Genomic DNA, 17,261 nt, shown 5'->3' with positions numbered 1-17,261 from the left:
AACCAGACTGATAGCATCATCTGCCATATCATTGATGGATGAAAATTTGACTGTCCTAGCATTAGGCTCAATTCACCCGTAAACGGTGCGTCTGACGGGAAAATATAACTGAACAATAATATGTTTAGAATTGTGTTCTACATCTGGTTCAGTCATCAAAAGGGCTTATTATCCATTTTTTTGTTTTCAACCAACTCGAAAAAATTTGTCCTAATTATAGCAAATACGGCGAATATCTCCCGAACCGTGCGTTTGTCGGGAAAATGTTACTGAACCAAAAGTGCTTAGAATTCAATTCTACATCATAATCAGTAATAAAAAATGTTTGATCCCTCCTCCCTACGCCGCGGGGGTGTAAGTTATGCAAACTCTGTAGGTGACAAGTAGTCAGTGTGACACCTTGACGCCAGCGTGCAAGGTGTCATGAGCCATCCTGTCCACTTGTCTCCTTTCTAAGGAGGTGACAACTAGTCGGGGGTACACCCTGACGCGAGGGTGCGAGGTGTCAAGTTGTCGTTTACGTTCATGACTAGTTGGCACCTTTGGTCCAGTAGTCGGGAGGACAACTTGACGGCAATGGTATATTTTTACGAGGGTAGAAGTAGTCGCCTATGGCCAAAATGACCAGGTGTCAAGTAGTCGGGGTGACAACTAGACGGCTACCCGCTGGATTGATACTTTCCATACTGTATGTATTCTGTGACTCCGATCTGAACTGATCATATTTTTATTGTTTTTCGACCCAGAAGATCAGATTTTTATAAACCGCAGTCTATAAAAGATGTTGATAGACAACTTGAAAATTGGAAATGAATCACCCCCAACAAATCAACAAATATTGATTATTAATGTGAATGAATGCAGATGCAGAAATGTCAATTTTTGTGTGGAGGCTTAATTCAATTTGGACATAGGCTACATTAGGCTACTTGATTAGAATTGTGACTCAATGTTTATCTTTGTAGAAATGAAGTAGAAGATTACACAGCATACTAAATACCGAATGTGATAGTACTCGTGCTGACTACTTCGTGATAACCATACTGGAAAATACAAAAATTATTATTTTATTGCTGGAAAAAGTATTCAAATTCAAGGATTTTCCTAAAAATTAATGTTAGAACCATAACGAATCATTGTATCGTTTTTATTCTAAAACATCCTTCAAGGCGTTTCTTTACAACAGAGAAGGAATCTAGAATATTTTTGAACCTTGAGAAATAAGGCCCGGTTGCACAAAAGCCGGTTAAATTTTAATCATGATTAATTTCGCGAGAACCAATCAGAGAAGGCGTTTTTGAAAAGACGGCTTCTGTGATTGGTTCTCTTGGTATTAATCGCGGTTAATATTTAACCAGCTTTTGTGCAACCGGTACTTAGAGTGCAAAATAGGGTGGTCTATGTAGGTCTACAGATACTCATTTTATGAATCCATAATTATCTATGGAAGAAGAGGGAAAAATTACTTCATGCTTCTATTCGTAAAATTATGATTAATGCATACCGGATATTGTCTAGTTTGACATTCAACTGATTTTAGATTTTTGTATTTTTTCAGAGAGAAGAAACTAACGCATTTAAAAGCTTAGGCACGGGAAATCGAATAGCTACAGTGTTATTTTATGTGAGTATAACATAAAAAAATCAGTTTTATCTGAAGAATTTTATTTTTTTTTCATAATTTATACATTTATTAAATAGATTACAGTTGAAAGCACCAGAGTGACCTCATTGTTTCCCTTATAAAGGTGCATTTTCGTTTGTGCGTAAATTTCCTCTGTCGACGACGACAACTATTGTTGACATTCATATAGTCCAAATTTCAAGTGTGCTGAAACAGCTGATCATTTAACTTTTAATTATTGATCTTTAACTTTTTAACTTTTATTAACTTTTGATCTTTTAAACTTTTTATTATTTGTCTTTATTATTAAATAACTAGCAGGTAACCCGTGCTTCGCAAGGGTCTTTCTTAAAACTTGACATAATGAATTCTAGAAGAATTCAAAATAGGCATATAAGAATCCTCGGTTGATTAAGAATTTATATGCTGCATTTCAAGTAAATCAGTATGACCACCTTTCAATCAAAAAAAGAAGTTGGATTCAAAATGGTGGAAAAAATTTGGGTGTGATGGAAAACCTGTTTTTATCATTCGTAAAGGATCCCCAATCATACATATATTCTAATTTCCCTTTTAAGAGAAATGTTCTGCTGCTTCCATACAAACTGGAAGCATGACAAATAATTGAAAACTTAACAAACTAAAAACTTGATGTAATCAAATCTTGAAGAATTTAAAATTGGTCTATAACCACCCTCGGTTAAGCAAGAATCTATATGCAAAATTTAAAGTTAATCAGTCCAGTAGTTCTGACGTGATAATGCGTCAAACATTATTTCCCTATACTTTACACCTGTTTAGGCTACGTTTATAATCCAGCTCTTTCCTTTATTATAGTATAGAAGATGATACATGGATGGATGATCATTGTTATTTTACTAAAAGATAAAATAAGTTGAATAGTTTCCCTTTCAGAGGGAGTTTTGACAACCCACAAAACTCATTTTTCATTTGAAGATATAACGAAAAGGTGCATATGACCTTATTTTTTGCTCAGCTTGCCAAAATACCCCTCATTCCAATATTAAAATTTTCGACTGACTGTACAGTGAGTCAGTCATTCTATCAGGGCTCGAATAATTTTGAAATTTTAATTGAATAAAAATGGAAGAATATAATTTCTTTATGTAATAACAACACCTTCATTCAAAGACATATTAACTGCATGCGTTTTCATATTGCCGATACAGCATTGATGAAACTGTAGACGTTTATTTAGCAATTTGTCTCAAAAATTGTTCTAGCTGAAAAATTAATAATCCATGCCAAATGTAGGCCTAAACATTGCATCAGGAAAACGAAGTTTCAAAACTATGTTTTTCAGGTAGAAAGCAATATAGAAACAGATGTTCCTTTTTTTAATTTCGACCATATGATTTGGTGATTTTTTAATGAAATCAAATTATTATATCATTAATGAAGTTTGAACATTAATTCTGAAAAATCTAGAAGGAAAATTAAAATTTGGGCTTCTAGGTGCATGTGATTGATATTTTTAGAATCTATGTGCAAAATTTGGAGATCCAAATCATTCCCGTTTTTCCGGTATGCAGTCCACAAGTCGACATGTTTTGATGCGAACAAACGAACACACGAACACACAACCCTACTCTCTCTTATTATATAGATTAAAAAGTTCTAATAATATCAACATATTGTAATTTAAAAGTATAAAAAGTATAAGCTCAACCTGCCCCATTAAAATATAATTGAACTTAATCTTTTAGGTTATGTGGACAAATTGAAATCTACCCTGTATTATAGTTTAGCTTACCTTGTTGAATCAAAGTTTTTCTATTGGAAGTAATAGTATCGTTTTCTGTTTTGGTACTCGTCACCGGCATTCAAACTGTGGTTTATTATGTATAGTATATTATTATGTTAAAAATTATACTTCTTATTCTAAAATATTACATTTTGTAATCTGTATTCATTTGTGTACATTTTTGTGAGGAATTTTTCGTTTTTTAACTATACTCACTGAGTGTTGAAAATGGACCCTGTCCGAAAGAACTCCACACACATGAGTAGTTAAAAGAACGTAGTAATTCCTCATAAAAATAAACTGTAGTGTCAAAAATTATCAATATATTTGGAAATTAAAATTTAAACACGCAATTCGTTATGGATGATCAAACTGAAGGTTTCCATAATGAATCTTTACGAATGTATCTTGTTCCTCAAATACCGTGGATACTCTACCTGGAAAATTTGAAATTTTAGTCTGGAAAACCGGGAATTACTGTATTACTATATCCCACCAAAAACAGTGTTTGATGTTTTCTTTCTTTGAAAACTAACTTGTTGCAGATGAGTGACGTGGCACAGGGTGGAGCGACAGTGTTTCCCTCGCTGAAACTGGCGCTGTGGCCTGAGAAGGGAACGGCCGCCTTCTGGTACAACCTGCACCCCAGCGGGGAGGGCGACTTTGCCACAAGGCATGCCGCCTGTCCTGTGCTCGCTGGCTCCAAGTGGGGTAAGCACCAACTAACCCTAGCCAGCTTATTCATTCTATGAATGATCGTTTCACACTTGACGATTGTCGGCCGACACTCAAGCCACTGAACAAATATTCGACATACATGCTCGGCAAATATGTTTGTTGAGGAGCTCAGGGACAAACATTTTAAAAAGTTTGGACAATCATTGTTTGTCAAACAAAAAAAATCTGGTGTGGCGTACTCACACAACTTTCCTTGCCGTTATGAAAATTTATCACCTGACGCTAGTGTTCACGCGCATCTCAAGTCAGTACATCACAGGGCAGTACTATTCAAAGATCTTAGCCAGCTGGTGACAGACAGGACAATAACGCTGGAGACACACGAAGTCTGTTATCTCTTCATAGTGAATGATTTAATAGAATCAACAGTTGCCAACAGTTTGCAATTGGATAACTTCATTTTCTCGAATTTCGAGCTTATTTTAAACTTTAGGTGAAAATGTTACTGAACATTAATTGTAGAGATTTTCATGCTCAATCTTTTCCACTCGGCATTTTTTGTTTAAATTGTATCTGAAGCCTGATAATTTAGAATCTAAAATCAAACTTTGCATAGATGATGCGGAGCTCGTAAAATTTTTACAGATATGGGACTTATAGCAGTTGATGGAGCTTATCAATGACTATCTTAGGCATAAATTTGATCAAAATCGTTGGAGCCGTTTTTGTGAAAATCGCGAAAAACCCTGTTTTTGACAACATTTTTGCCATTTTAGCCACCATCTTGAATTGCATTTGATCGAAATTGTTCGTGTCGGATCCTTATAGGGGAAGGACCTTAAGTTCCAAATTTCAAGTCATTCCGTAATTGGGAGATGAGATATCGTGTACACAGACGCACATACACTCATACACACACACATACAGACCTATACCCAAAAACCACTTTTTTGGACTCAGGGACCTTGAAACGTAAAGAAATTTAGAAATTGGGGTACCTTAATTTTTTTCGGAAAGCAATACTTTCCTTAGTATGTTAATAGGGCAAGGAAAGTAATACTTTTTTCCAAATATTTTCAGTGTTGACAGCTGTAAAACAGCTATAAAACATAAAAACCTGTTCTCCTCACTTACAAATATTTTGTTTGGTGACGCGTCCGTAATATTAACACAATTCAATAATTTCATCTACTTTTAACAGGAACATAATTCAACAGTTACAATTCACATTTCGACTGGTTCAAGTTTTCAGTTCACAATTTTATCTGTTTCAGTTGTACTATGTACCTATGTACTATGTACGTACCTACGTACTATGTACGTACCTATGTACTATGTACCCATGCACTGTGTGCCAGCGCACAAACCTAGGTTTTGCTGGCTTTGTCAGATTGAAAACGAGTTATTTTTAGTACGAGTCCATGTTTTATTGGAATCTTTGAATTACGTATTTCTTGCTTGTCTATTATTTTTATGATTCATACATTGTATTGTTTTAAATTTGATGATTGATTGAATTCACAATTTCAATTTCACAGTTTATTTCTCTGGTCGGCAGTACAAGGTGTTAAGTCAATTTTTGGTCAAAATGAGTTATGTCAATGGGAAAATGTAGAAAAAAATTTGCTTTCAGATGGTACAAACGGCATAAGTCTACTATGAATATTACCTGAGTTATTGATGATGATATTTAGTCACATCTCACATCATGATATAAAGGAATTTCACAGGATGGTACAAACGTCTTAAGTTGACTTATAACATTAGTATCATCTGTGATGAATTTCCTATTGCGGTACAAAAGTCTCAAGTCAACATATGGCATTCATATCGCACCACTCGCGTTCCACCTTTTGGTACTTAAATCTTACTTGTGACGTTGGTACCACTGACACGTTTTTAGAATTATCATACTGGCAATGGCATAACACAGATTGAGCATTGAATATGGACACTTGGAAATTATGAAAATGAAGTGTTTGTTGTAGTATATGTAATTCATTAAAACACGTATGTAAAGCTGTCTAATATTAAAAACTTGAAACTCTTCGTAATTCTTTACGAATGTATCTTGTTCTCAAATACCGTGGATACTCTACCTGGTAAATTTGAAATTTTACTCTGGAAAACCGGGAATTACTATATTACTATATCCCACCAAAACAGTGTTTTATGTTTTCTTTGCTTGAAAACTAACTTGTTGCAGATGAGTGACGTGGCACAGGGTGGAGCGACAGTGTTTCCCTCGCTGAAACTGGCGCTGTGGCCTGAGAAGGGAACGGCCGCATTCTGGTACAACCTGCACCCCAGCGGGGAGGGCGACTTTGCCACAAGGCATGCCGCCTGTCCTGTGCTCGCTGGCTCCAAGTGGGGTAAGCACCAAGTAACCCTCGCCAGCTTATTCATTCTATGACACACTTGCCGATTGTCGGCCGACACTCAAGCCGTGTCCACACTGAACAAATGTTCGACATACATGTTCGGCAGACATGTTCGGCAGACATGTTCGGCAGACATGATTGTTGAGGAGCTCAGGGACAAACATTTTAAAAAGTTTTGACAATCATTGTTTGTCAAACAAAAAAAATCTGGTGTGGCGTACTCACACAACTTTCCTTGCCGTTATGAAAATTTATCACCTGACGCTAGTGTTCACGCGCATCTCAAGTCAGTACATCACAGGGCAGTACTATTCAAAGATCTGAGCCAGCTGGTGACAGGACAATAACGCTGGAGACACACGAAGTCTGCTATCTCTTCATAGTGAATGATTTAATAGAATCAACAGTTGCCAACAGTTTGCAATTGAAATAATAACATTTCTCGAATTTCGAGCTTATTTTAAATTCAAGGTGAAAATGTTACTGAATATTAATTGTAGAGATTTTCGTGCTCAATCTTTTCCACTCGACTTTTTTTGTTTAAATTGTATCTGAAGCCTGATAATTTAGAATCTAAAATCAAACTTTGCATAGATGGAGCGGAGCTCGTAAAATTTTTACAGATATGGAACTTGTGGCAGTTGATAGAGCTTATCAATGACTATTTAAGGTATAAATTTGATCAAAATCGTTGGAGCTGTTTTCGAGAAAATCGCGAAAAACCCTGTTTTTGACAACATTTTCGCCATTTTAGCCACCATCGTGAATTTCATTTGATCGAAATTGTTCGTGTCGGATCCTTATATTGTAAGGACCTTAAGTTCCAAATTCCAAGTCATTCCGTTAATTGGGAGATGAGATATCGTGTACACAGACGCACATACACACACACACATACAGACCAATACCCAAAAACCACTTTTTTAGACTCAGGGGACCTTGAAACGTAAAGAAATTTAGAAATTGGGGTACCTTAATTTTTTTCGGAAAGCAATACTTTCCTTACCTATGGTAATGGGGCAAGGAAAGTAATACTGTTTTTCCAAATATTTTCAGTGTTGAAAGCTGTAAAACATAAAAACCTGTTCTCCTCACTTACAAATATTTTGATTGGTGACGCGTCCACACTGGCCACGGGCAAACATTGTTTCTCAAACATAATAAAATTTGCCCAAACTGTTTCAACAAACATTTGTTCAGTGTGGTGGACACGGCTTTAGAATAGAATAATAATTATTATTGTAGTCACTTCTGAGGTCATCAGAATCATTACCTTCCTCACAAGTTACATCAAAATTTAATACAATATTTGATAGTTCGTAATATAACACAATTCAATAATTTCATCTACTTTTAACAGAAACAGTTAGGCTCAACTCACTCTTAATTCTTAGTGCTCTTTTTTTGTTGAATTAGTATTTTATTGGTCTTGTATCCTCCGATTGGCTGAGAATCATCTGTAGGTGAAAGTTGATGAGAATTCTGTTAGAAATAACATTATTTTCTTATTGGATGTCAAATCAATTATTTATTATGTGTAACCTAATCTAAATTTGGGGGAGGAATAGCACAAGGTTACCTTATTTACTCTCTCCCTATCATTTTGATGATGTACTTATTATATGAATTAAGAAATAAAATGAATAAATAAACTGTGAAATTGAAATTGTGTATTTCAACTGAAACAGTTAAAATTGTTAACTGAAGCACTTGAACCAGTCGAAATTGTGAATTGTACGGCTCAACTCACACTTACGCGACTCAGGTCGAGAAGAGATTCGACTCTAGTCGAGAGCATGTGTTTTTAAATGGTGACAGTCGCGGAGATTAGAATCGACTGGTCTGAGTGTCGCCATTTGGAAATACATGCTCTCGACTAGAGTCGAGTCTCCTCTCGACCTGAGTCGCGTAAGTGTGAGTTGAGCCGTACAATTCACAATTTCGACTGGTTCAAGTGTTTCAGTTAACAATTTTAACTGTTTCATTTGAAATTCACAATTTCAATTTCCAGTTTATTGATTTATTTTATTTCTCTATTCTTTATTCATACAATAAGTACATCATCGAAATGATAGTGAGAGGGAAAATAAGGTAACCTTGTGCTATTCCTCTCCCAAATTAGTTAAGGTTACACATAATAAATTATTGATTTGACATCCAATTAGAAAATAATGTTATTTCTAACAGAATTCTCATCAAATTCATTAACTTTCACCTACAGCTGGTTCTCTGCCAATCGGAGGACAAAGGACTAATAAAATACTAATTCAACAAAAAAGAGCACTAAGAATTATTATGAAAATCAAAAGGAATGACTCTGTTGAACATATTTTCCCCCAACTAGGCATATTAACAATTTATGGGGCAATATATCAATGATGTTATAATGTACTATAGAAAATCTACTGATATGAACTAAGAAATAGTAAATCAAATTGTCATAACACTCGATCAGGAAGAATTGTTGAAACACATAACTTGGAAATCTTTAAAAATAGGACAACTTATATGGGTGATAGATACTTTAGCATGCTGCCTAGTAATTTGAAGTCTATAGAAAATATAAGATGTTTTAAAGCTCATCTGAAGGACTATCTGGAGAGAATGTCTTTGTACTCCTTTCAGGAATTTGTTCAGGAGTAATTTTATGCGATTTCGACATTGACTGTATTTGTGTGTTGTTTTGTTCTTTTAATATTCTCTGTTTAATGTGACAACATATGTGTATGTGACAATATTCAATGTGCTTGTACATTTAATGAATAAATATGATTGGTTGATTGACAGGATTGTCGGCTGACAATCGGTTGGTGTGAAAATGGCCAATCACAAGTATTATAACAATGAAGAAAAACCAGCGCTGTTCCTGAATTTATTCCAAAGTAAACATTCCAACATAAACATTAATTGAAAAATAACTATTGGTCGTATAGAAATGATTCAGATGTCAATAGAAAGGAGACATTCTCCCCGTTAATTTGATATTAAATTCTTAAGCTACGTTTACACAAAAGTTATTAACAAAATGTTAATAACTTAATCCTTATAGATTATTGAACGGAACTTGACAAACACATATGTTCATCATGTGTATGATAAGCTATGATCAATCTAATAGAATCTATAAGGATTAAGTCATTAACATTTTGTTAATAACTTGGGTGTAAACGCAGCTTTACGTACTACGACGCCCCATGATTATGAGAGAAGTTGTATTCAAAAGAAAAACAAATAATCTCGATGTTTCCAATTTTTTCAAAAAAGTTTAATTTCCTTTTAATCTTTCAACTTTTTAAACACTACTGGCATATCGGGGATGAGATATTCTACTTCCAATTCTGACGTTGAATTGAACATTTGAAAAAGTTTCAATCTTACACGATTTGGCAACCTTGTAACATAGAGAAACAATAGCGTAAGTAGATATCCCATGGTATAGGGCGTTTTATGTTGCAGCTTTTACTGTTATCTCAAACCGATTACTGTCGGTTATTGTCGATTTTTACTGTTTTGTTGGGGTGAGTGTATGAACGACACAGTATGAGAGACTACGAGCGTCACTTAGATTCACGGGAAAGAACTACTTGGACTATCGGCTTGAGATAACAGTAAAAGTTGCGACATGAACGTCCTATAGCATGGGATATCTACTTACGCTATTGTTTCTCTATGCTTGTAATTTCTTCGGATGGAGAGCCAAGTCTACTTATTTTATACAGACTATAGTTCTAATTTCTGCCCCTATTTTTGTTACAGTATCGAACAAATGGATCCACGAACGAGGCCAGGAATTCAGACGACCGTGTTCGCTGGAGAGGGAGGTATCAGAAGAGTCAAGCTGACACCCCACCTCTTCTTTCTCTTTCTCGTCTACTTCTTCTTCGTCTTCTTTCATGAGACCTCTGATCATGCGCAGTAGCGGCGGTCAGCGCTCTCACTTCAACCTGAAGCTGCCCATCGATGACATCATCAAGGAGATTCAGGCTAAGATTATAAAACACCAGCCTTGAAAAGGTGTTCTTTCTGTGACGTCATCAGCAGTAAGGCCAGCCATCTACTTATATTTTATATTAATTCAGATACATCTTAGGCTCCATTACAAGGTCAAATATATTTGGTATATGGACCAAATCATTTATCAAGGTCAAATCAAGGTCAAGTACCTTGACCTTTTATGAAGGTCAAATCATTTATCAATCAATACAATTATCTATAATAGTAGATATCATAATCTGGAAGAGGACGACTAAGCTTGTACTATTCCTCTTTCAAATGTTAATGGTAATTAAGTCCAAAAGGTTATGTGTATGTCACGCACTTCACATTTCTGGTCCGAGACACTCCTTGAGAATAATTGGCAAGTGATAACAATTTTGAATTAAAAAATATTGTTAGAAAGCCAAATAAGCACTTGACAGCTTCATAATTTTGAGGCTGTGCAAAGGCTAAAAATAAACTTTTTACTCGTGATATTTTTCAAAGTGTTTTGATTTCTATATCATCAAGCTATCAAAATGAAAAAGTTTTCTCAGGAAAACATTTTCTTTCCTGATCATTACTTTTTGAGATATGAGCGCCTAAAGCTTAAATTTTTGGGACAGAACATTTCAAATTTGGTAAGAGATAAATCCATGAGATTTAGAGGATATATTCTTCATGGTATTGTTGATCTAGTACAACTAAAATTTTCTGAAAATATCAATTTTTAAGATAGTTATTCAATCTACCAAAAATAACTCAACTAAAAGTTATTGATATTTTCAAAAAATGTTTTACTAGATCAGCAATACCATGAAGAATCAATCCTCTAAATCCCATGAATTATCGTACCGAATTTGAAATGTTCTGTCCCAAAAATTCAAACTTCAGTCGCTCATATCTCGAAAAGTAATGATCGGAAAAAAATGTTTTCCTGAGAAAACTTTTTCATTTTGATAGCTTGATGATACGAATCGAAAAACTTTGAAAAATATCACGAGTAGAAAGTTTATTTTTAGCCTTTGCACAGCCTCAACCCAGTAGTTCGATTACACCAGGTGGTCTACTAAACGAAACCTGGTCTAATAGAGACACAGGACCTGGGGCCTGTTTCACAAAGGTACAAGTAGGTTACAAGTCTTGTTGCCAACCATGGTTTTGAAGAACAGCTGATTACAAGCATTTCACAAAAGCAGAATTGTAAACTTGTAGTTACAATGGATTTCTACAAGTTTACAAGTGATTTTCTTGTTACGAACAAGTGTTTCGCAAAGATTTCCATTGTAGCCAACAATTTTTGTCAAAATTACTTGTTCGTAACTATGAAATTTCTACCAAAGTGGAAAGCTATGTAAAGGATTAACAAGTGATCATTAAAATGTTTTAAAATATTCAATAAATATCTCTAAAAATTGAAAATGCCCTATATTCTCTGTAATTCATTATTTTGGAAATATATGCATCAGGAAATTGAATTTAATTATTATTATTATTATACTTTTGTTGTGTGAAGCCACAAATTCTGAGCGGTGCTCAAGTGGCATACAACATGTCATTTTTAGAATGGAGTCACATGAATGCTCTAAAACACTCCTCAATGGTATAAGGACAAGCCAAATCTCATAGATTTCTCGTACCGAATTTGAAATGTTCTGTCCCAAAAATTCAAACTTCAGTCGCTCATATCTCAAAAAGTAATGATCGGGAAAAAATGTTTTCCTGAGATACTTTTTCATTTTGATAGCTTGATGATATACAAATCGAAAAACTTGGAAAACTATCACGAGTAGAAAGTTTATTTTTAGCCTTTGCACAGCCTTAATAATATTGAATTAAAAAGGAAACAAAATACTACCTTTGATCAAATACTCGGCCAAATATCTTTGACCAACTTTTAATAAAGATTTTATTACCTAGTAGACTATCAAATATTTGTTAAAATATTTATTATCAATATCGTCGATTATAGATCCTTGATAAAATAACATGTACTGGATCACTATGAAATAACGATGATAAAAATCAGAAATGCGCTGCTTTAAATCTTTAAATTGATCTTTCAAAACCTGTAAACAGACTATTTTAGTGCATTTCATGGCTAAAGACCCCTAGCTTGCTTGTACTTACCATTATTAGCTATTGTAGATTTGAGGTGGTCACAGATGAGCATATTAGATAATTAGCTCACTATATTTTTAAATTACTTCGGTTTAAAAACTGAGGAACCGATATGCAAACAATGGAGCTTACTGTGTACTTTTTAATTCTATCTGAATTCATTTTTAAATGTATTCAAATAGTTTGAAGGAAGAAAGAAATTAGAATAATCATTAACTTATCAAGATCTAAAGGTGCGTACAGATATACGCGCCGCGAACATGAGCAATTCACTTTTAATCAGCTGACTATATCTGTATTTTTACAGAAACGGTAAGATTCAGATATAAAAAGCTTGGCATCAGCTGATTAAAAGTGAATTGCTCATGTTCGCGGCGCGTATATCTGTACGCACCTTAACATCAAAGGAGAGAATACCCCTTCTTCTTTACTTAGTAATGAACAAAACGGGCGAAGACGGTTGGAAAAATTGGGAGGAGAATATTTAAGTGAACAAAGATGAATTTTATTATGAATAGAAACCCGTAAAATTCAATTTCGATCAAAGTGAACCATCTCGCACAAGTTTTGTTATATTACAGCTTGTTGTGAATAATGAATTTAATGGACAGTTCCAACACTCGCGCTCACTTTTTCACTCAAAAATTCAACAGTGATACGCCTATTGTCCCAAATTAACGAATAAATTTAAGATTCGAGAGAGGAAGTCCCAAATTTGACCGGTTGTCCCCTGCGTTGATTGTCACAAACGTTTGTACGGCCACTTAAAAACTGTTCTACCCATTTGTAAACGTTTGAACGATTCAAAAAATGGTCTCTGTACACTTTTAACATTCTTTTGTGGATTTAACCACCTTTCTCACCTTTTGCGACTAGAAATCTGATCACAGCAAGTTGTTCTTCCACGGTCCAATTCTCAGGCCGACTCGCCATTGTTAACTGAGTCAATTTGCGATTATGTTCACGAAATACGATGGAACTGATCAGATGGCACAGCTAAAGGTGCGTACACAGTTTCCAATTCACTTGAGCAACATGAGCAATTCACTTTCAATCAGCTGATTATATCTGTATTTTTACAGAAACAGTAAGATACATATATAAAAAGCTTGGCATCAGCTGATTAAAAGTGAATTGCTCATGTTCGCGGCGCGTAAATCTGTACGCACCTTAAGGTTGTCAACTTCATCACGGAATAGATACAGAATGGAAACTGTCAATCAAACGCCTTTCCAACCAATGATTTTTACATGACACAAATACTAGACACGTCACGTGACTATAGGAAGTTCCAATCCTGGTCTTCTGATTGGCTCGCGGCAGTGAACGAGATCAATTGATCCGAATCAGTAAAGTGATCCGAACCTCCCTTCAATAATAACTATTACTATGCGGAACTTCCTAACAAGATGGCGGATTTTTGCGCCAGGCTACCAGCTGAGTTTCCATACTGTATGTATACTGTGACTCCATGTCCTGAAAGCTTCATATAGATCAATTCAGCCGTTTTTGAAAATAAGTAATTTGTCCCGTTACTTATTGAATGACCCTCGTACTATGTTTGCTACAATATTTGTTTATATGAATAAAAAAATAATGGATTTTGAATAAAATAATATCGTTGGTCATGTCAACAAAATCAGATATTATGTTCATCAAGTCGATTCAAAGACCTTTTAAAGAGATATAGCCACAATGCCTATGCCTTCTCAATGATAGCTCTTACTTGAAATTGAAGGCCGCCATTGAGGTATTTTAGCACGAGATATTATATCTATATATTTGTAGTATTATAGATTACAAAGGCATTGGTTTGTAATAATCTTATAGGTTGCCCCCTCAATATCCGATTTCAATTCCAAGTACGACACTAGCGCTGCATGTGAGTCTATGCATCTTTAAGGTCTTTGAGTCGATTAATTTTTGCCAGATAATATTGAATATTTCTCGTGAGATCAGCTGATAGTTCAACAGCTGAACATAATTATGTCTCACTCCCACACAGGCACTCGCATAATCCATTATCGACAGACGACGAAAGTCTCAGCTGTTTTTCCAAGGATGAATAATTATTATCCTTATGTCTTTCAGCGAGTTTTCAATAGTGCAGAGGTCTAGTGCAATCGAGTTTTATATCATAAACCTACTATATTCCAAATTTTGTGAAAATCGTTGGAGCCGTTTTCAAGATCCGTTGGGCATAAATAAATAAATACATACAGAAATTGCTCGCTTAATATAATAGGATTAAGGCTTGATGGCCTTTTCGGCTGCTTAGTGCATACTCGGGTTTATTTGGAATGTAAACAAGCCAAATCAAATACACTTCCTAGAGCTACTAATTTACATCATGATACATTAGATACATAATGATACATTATACAATTGTACTGATGTATCTAATGTACTAGATATTGATGTATCTAGCAGAGTAAAATGTTCTTCATATATTTGAGAAGCTAAGTAAATGATAAATTCAGCTCCTAGGTGAGTCTGGTTTGAATCCAATTGGAGTTTAACTTTTTGTATCAGATTCAGAACTTTTCTCAAGTTATCTTGAAACTTTCTTGAGTCTCAACTAACCAACCGAAAAAGAGTTTCAATTTGAGTTCATAGAAAAAGAAATAGTTATAATAAATTATCATACTCTACCTTCAACTAAAAATCTATAACATTCTCTCACAATATAATAATGTAGCTTTTTGATAGCTGTAAGGCATGTTTTTTCAGTAGATGTATTATTTAAATGATCAAATGAAAATGGGAGAAATATTTGTTAAGATATTACTATTCATAATTTGTTAATTTACCTTTAGTCAGATTCATATTTTACTATAGTTTGATTCCAGCTTGATTGACGTTGAATTTAAAATAATTAATGAATTCTATACTTGAGAAAACAATCGAATAATATTGATTTAAACAATTATTTAAATTGAAATGCGTACTATCATAAACTAATGAATGAGTTCATAGTTCCTAATTATGAATCTGAATGACTGATTCTCAAATTTATACTAAATTATGTATTGTTTCCAGAATTTAAAAAGTCTTATATTTTTATCTGCATAGTCTTTATAAATAATGCGATATCTTTTAAGGTACGCCACAATTCTTTTATCAAAATTGGTGCTAAATTTTCAAATTATGTTCTGCTAAAGTCTTTTGGAATAATTATGTCGAATTTGGAAATTCAACGACTCAAATTAACACAATTTATAGTGTTGAAATTGTTTCACAGAATGTTACCAAAAAGAATTGGGGAGAATTTATTGGAAAATATTCTTTTTCATTCTAGGCCATATTTCATAGTCATTAATTTTCTAATTTCTATCATGTAAAGTAAGAAGTATTTCCTGTTTGTTTGACACAACTTAGCCTCAGGGTTCGATTCCCGGTTAGGTCTGCTTCTATCTATTCCCCACAAGCTTTTGATTCAAAACCCCATTCACATTTCAAATGAAAAATACTAAGAAATTGTCAAAAAACCACAGATAAACTCTGATTTATCAAAGATTGACAATGGTGTAATAACCGAAAACGGTCTTTCTAAGTATCAATAAATCTGTGTTTTTTGACAATTTCTTAGTTTTTTTCATTTAATATGAATAATTACCATAATATCAACTTCTCAACTACAAAAAGCCATTCACATTTTATCAATGAGGGTTGATTTTCTTAGCTTGATCTTACGGGTTCGATTCACCCATTTTATTAAACATATTTGCCGTATTAGCTAAATTTATAAATTAGCTTCTGTATAGCTTCAATATATTTGAATTTACTCCTCAGTGTGGTAGGGAGACGATACTATAAGGTCTATAAGAATTAAAATATTGCAATTTTAACTACTTAGTACTACCATTTTTGGATTCTTTTATAACTTGGTAAGACATTTTCAAGTTTCTCAATTAAATTCATAATATTTGATTATAAATTTATTATGTCATTATACAGAGTGGGTGAAAAGTCCGAGAACAGCTTAATATCTCATACACAAAGGTAATTTGACGGTGAGTGTGATTGGCGATCCTACTCAAATTGAAAATACTACTTTACTATGACTTCAAAAATCTGGTCCGCCATCTTGGATCCGCAAGTTTATTTTTTTAAATGGGAAGGTGGTCATGCGATACATAATTTCGATACGAAATTTCAAGAAAAAATGAATGGTGGAAACCGCACATCGATATCTCAAACCGTTCAGAAGATATTCACATTATTAAACAATACTATTCAAAAGCAGAAAGGAGAGAAGTATCTCATAAAAGAATGTGATTTCAAGGTGGGTGTGATCGGGGATCCCTCTCAAATTGAAAGAAGATATCCACATTATTAATCAATACCACTTATGTATTTCATTACTAATTTGCATGGTATTGATTAATAATGTAAATATCTTCTGAACGGTTTCAGATATTGATATGCGGTTTTCGCCATTCTTTTTTTCTTGAATTTTTTCATCGAAATCATTGCATGACCACCTTCCTATTTAGAAAAAAATTAAGTTGCATTCAATATGGCGGATCCAAATGGTGGACCATATTTTTAAAGTCATAGTAAAGAGTATTTCAAATTTGAGTAGGATCCCCGATCACACCCACCATCAAATTACCTTTTCCTCCACCTACTGTCTAAAGTACTTACTTTACTCCCTGAAACCTAATACTAAAGTGTCACTTTTTCGCTCTCGGTAGTAAAAAACAGAAAAACTCCC

General features: G+C 34.2%; 1 protein-coding gene across 1 annotated transcript in view; it reads left to right on the top strand.

The window, feature by feature from the left end:
• Positions 1-10,859, top strand: part of LOC111057880 (prolyl 4-hydroxylase subunit alpha-2) — a 147,529-nt gene extending 136,670 nt beyond the window's left edge. The window contains exons 11-13 of the mRNA XM_039419696.1: positions 1,559-1,624; positions 3,935-4,100; positions 10,205-10,859. Of these exons, the coding sequence (XP_039275630.1) occupies positions 1,559-1,624; positions 3,935-4,100; positions 10,205-10,290 (318 nt within the window). The 3' untranslated portion in view covers positions 10,291-10,859. The remainder of the gene's footprint in view (positions 1-1,558; positions 1,625-3,934; positions 4,101-10,204) is intronic.
• Positions 10,860-17,261: the final 6,402 nt, after the last annotated feature.

The sequence above is a fragment of the Nilaparvata lugens genome, chromosome 1 (genome assembly GCF_014356525.2).
Source record: "Nilaparvata lugens isolate BPH chromosome 1, ASM1435652v1, whole genome shotgun sequence".
In the NCBI taxonomy this organism is placed as follows: Eukaryota; Metazoa; Arthropoda; class Insecta; order Hemiptera; family Delphacidae; genus Nilaparvata; species Nilaparvata lugens.
Note: the sequence above shows the minus strand (reverse complement) of the source record. Positions and strands in the feature narration are given on the sequence as shown.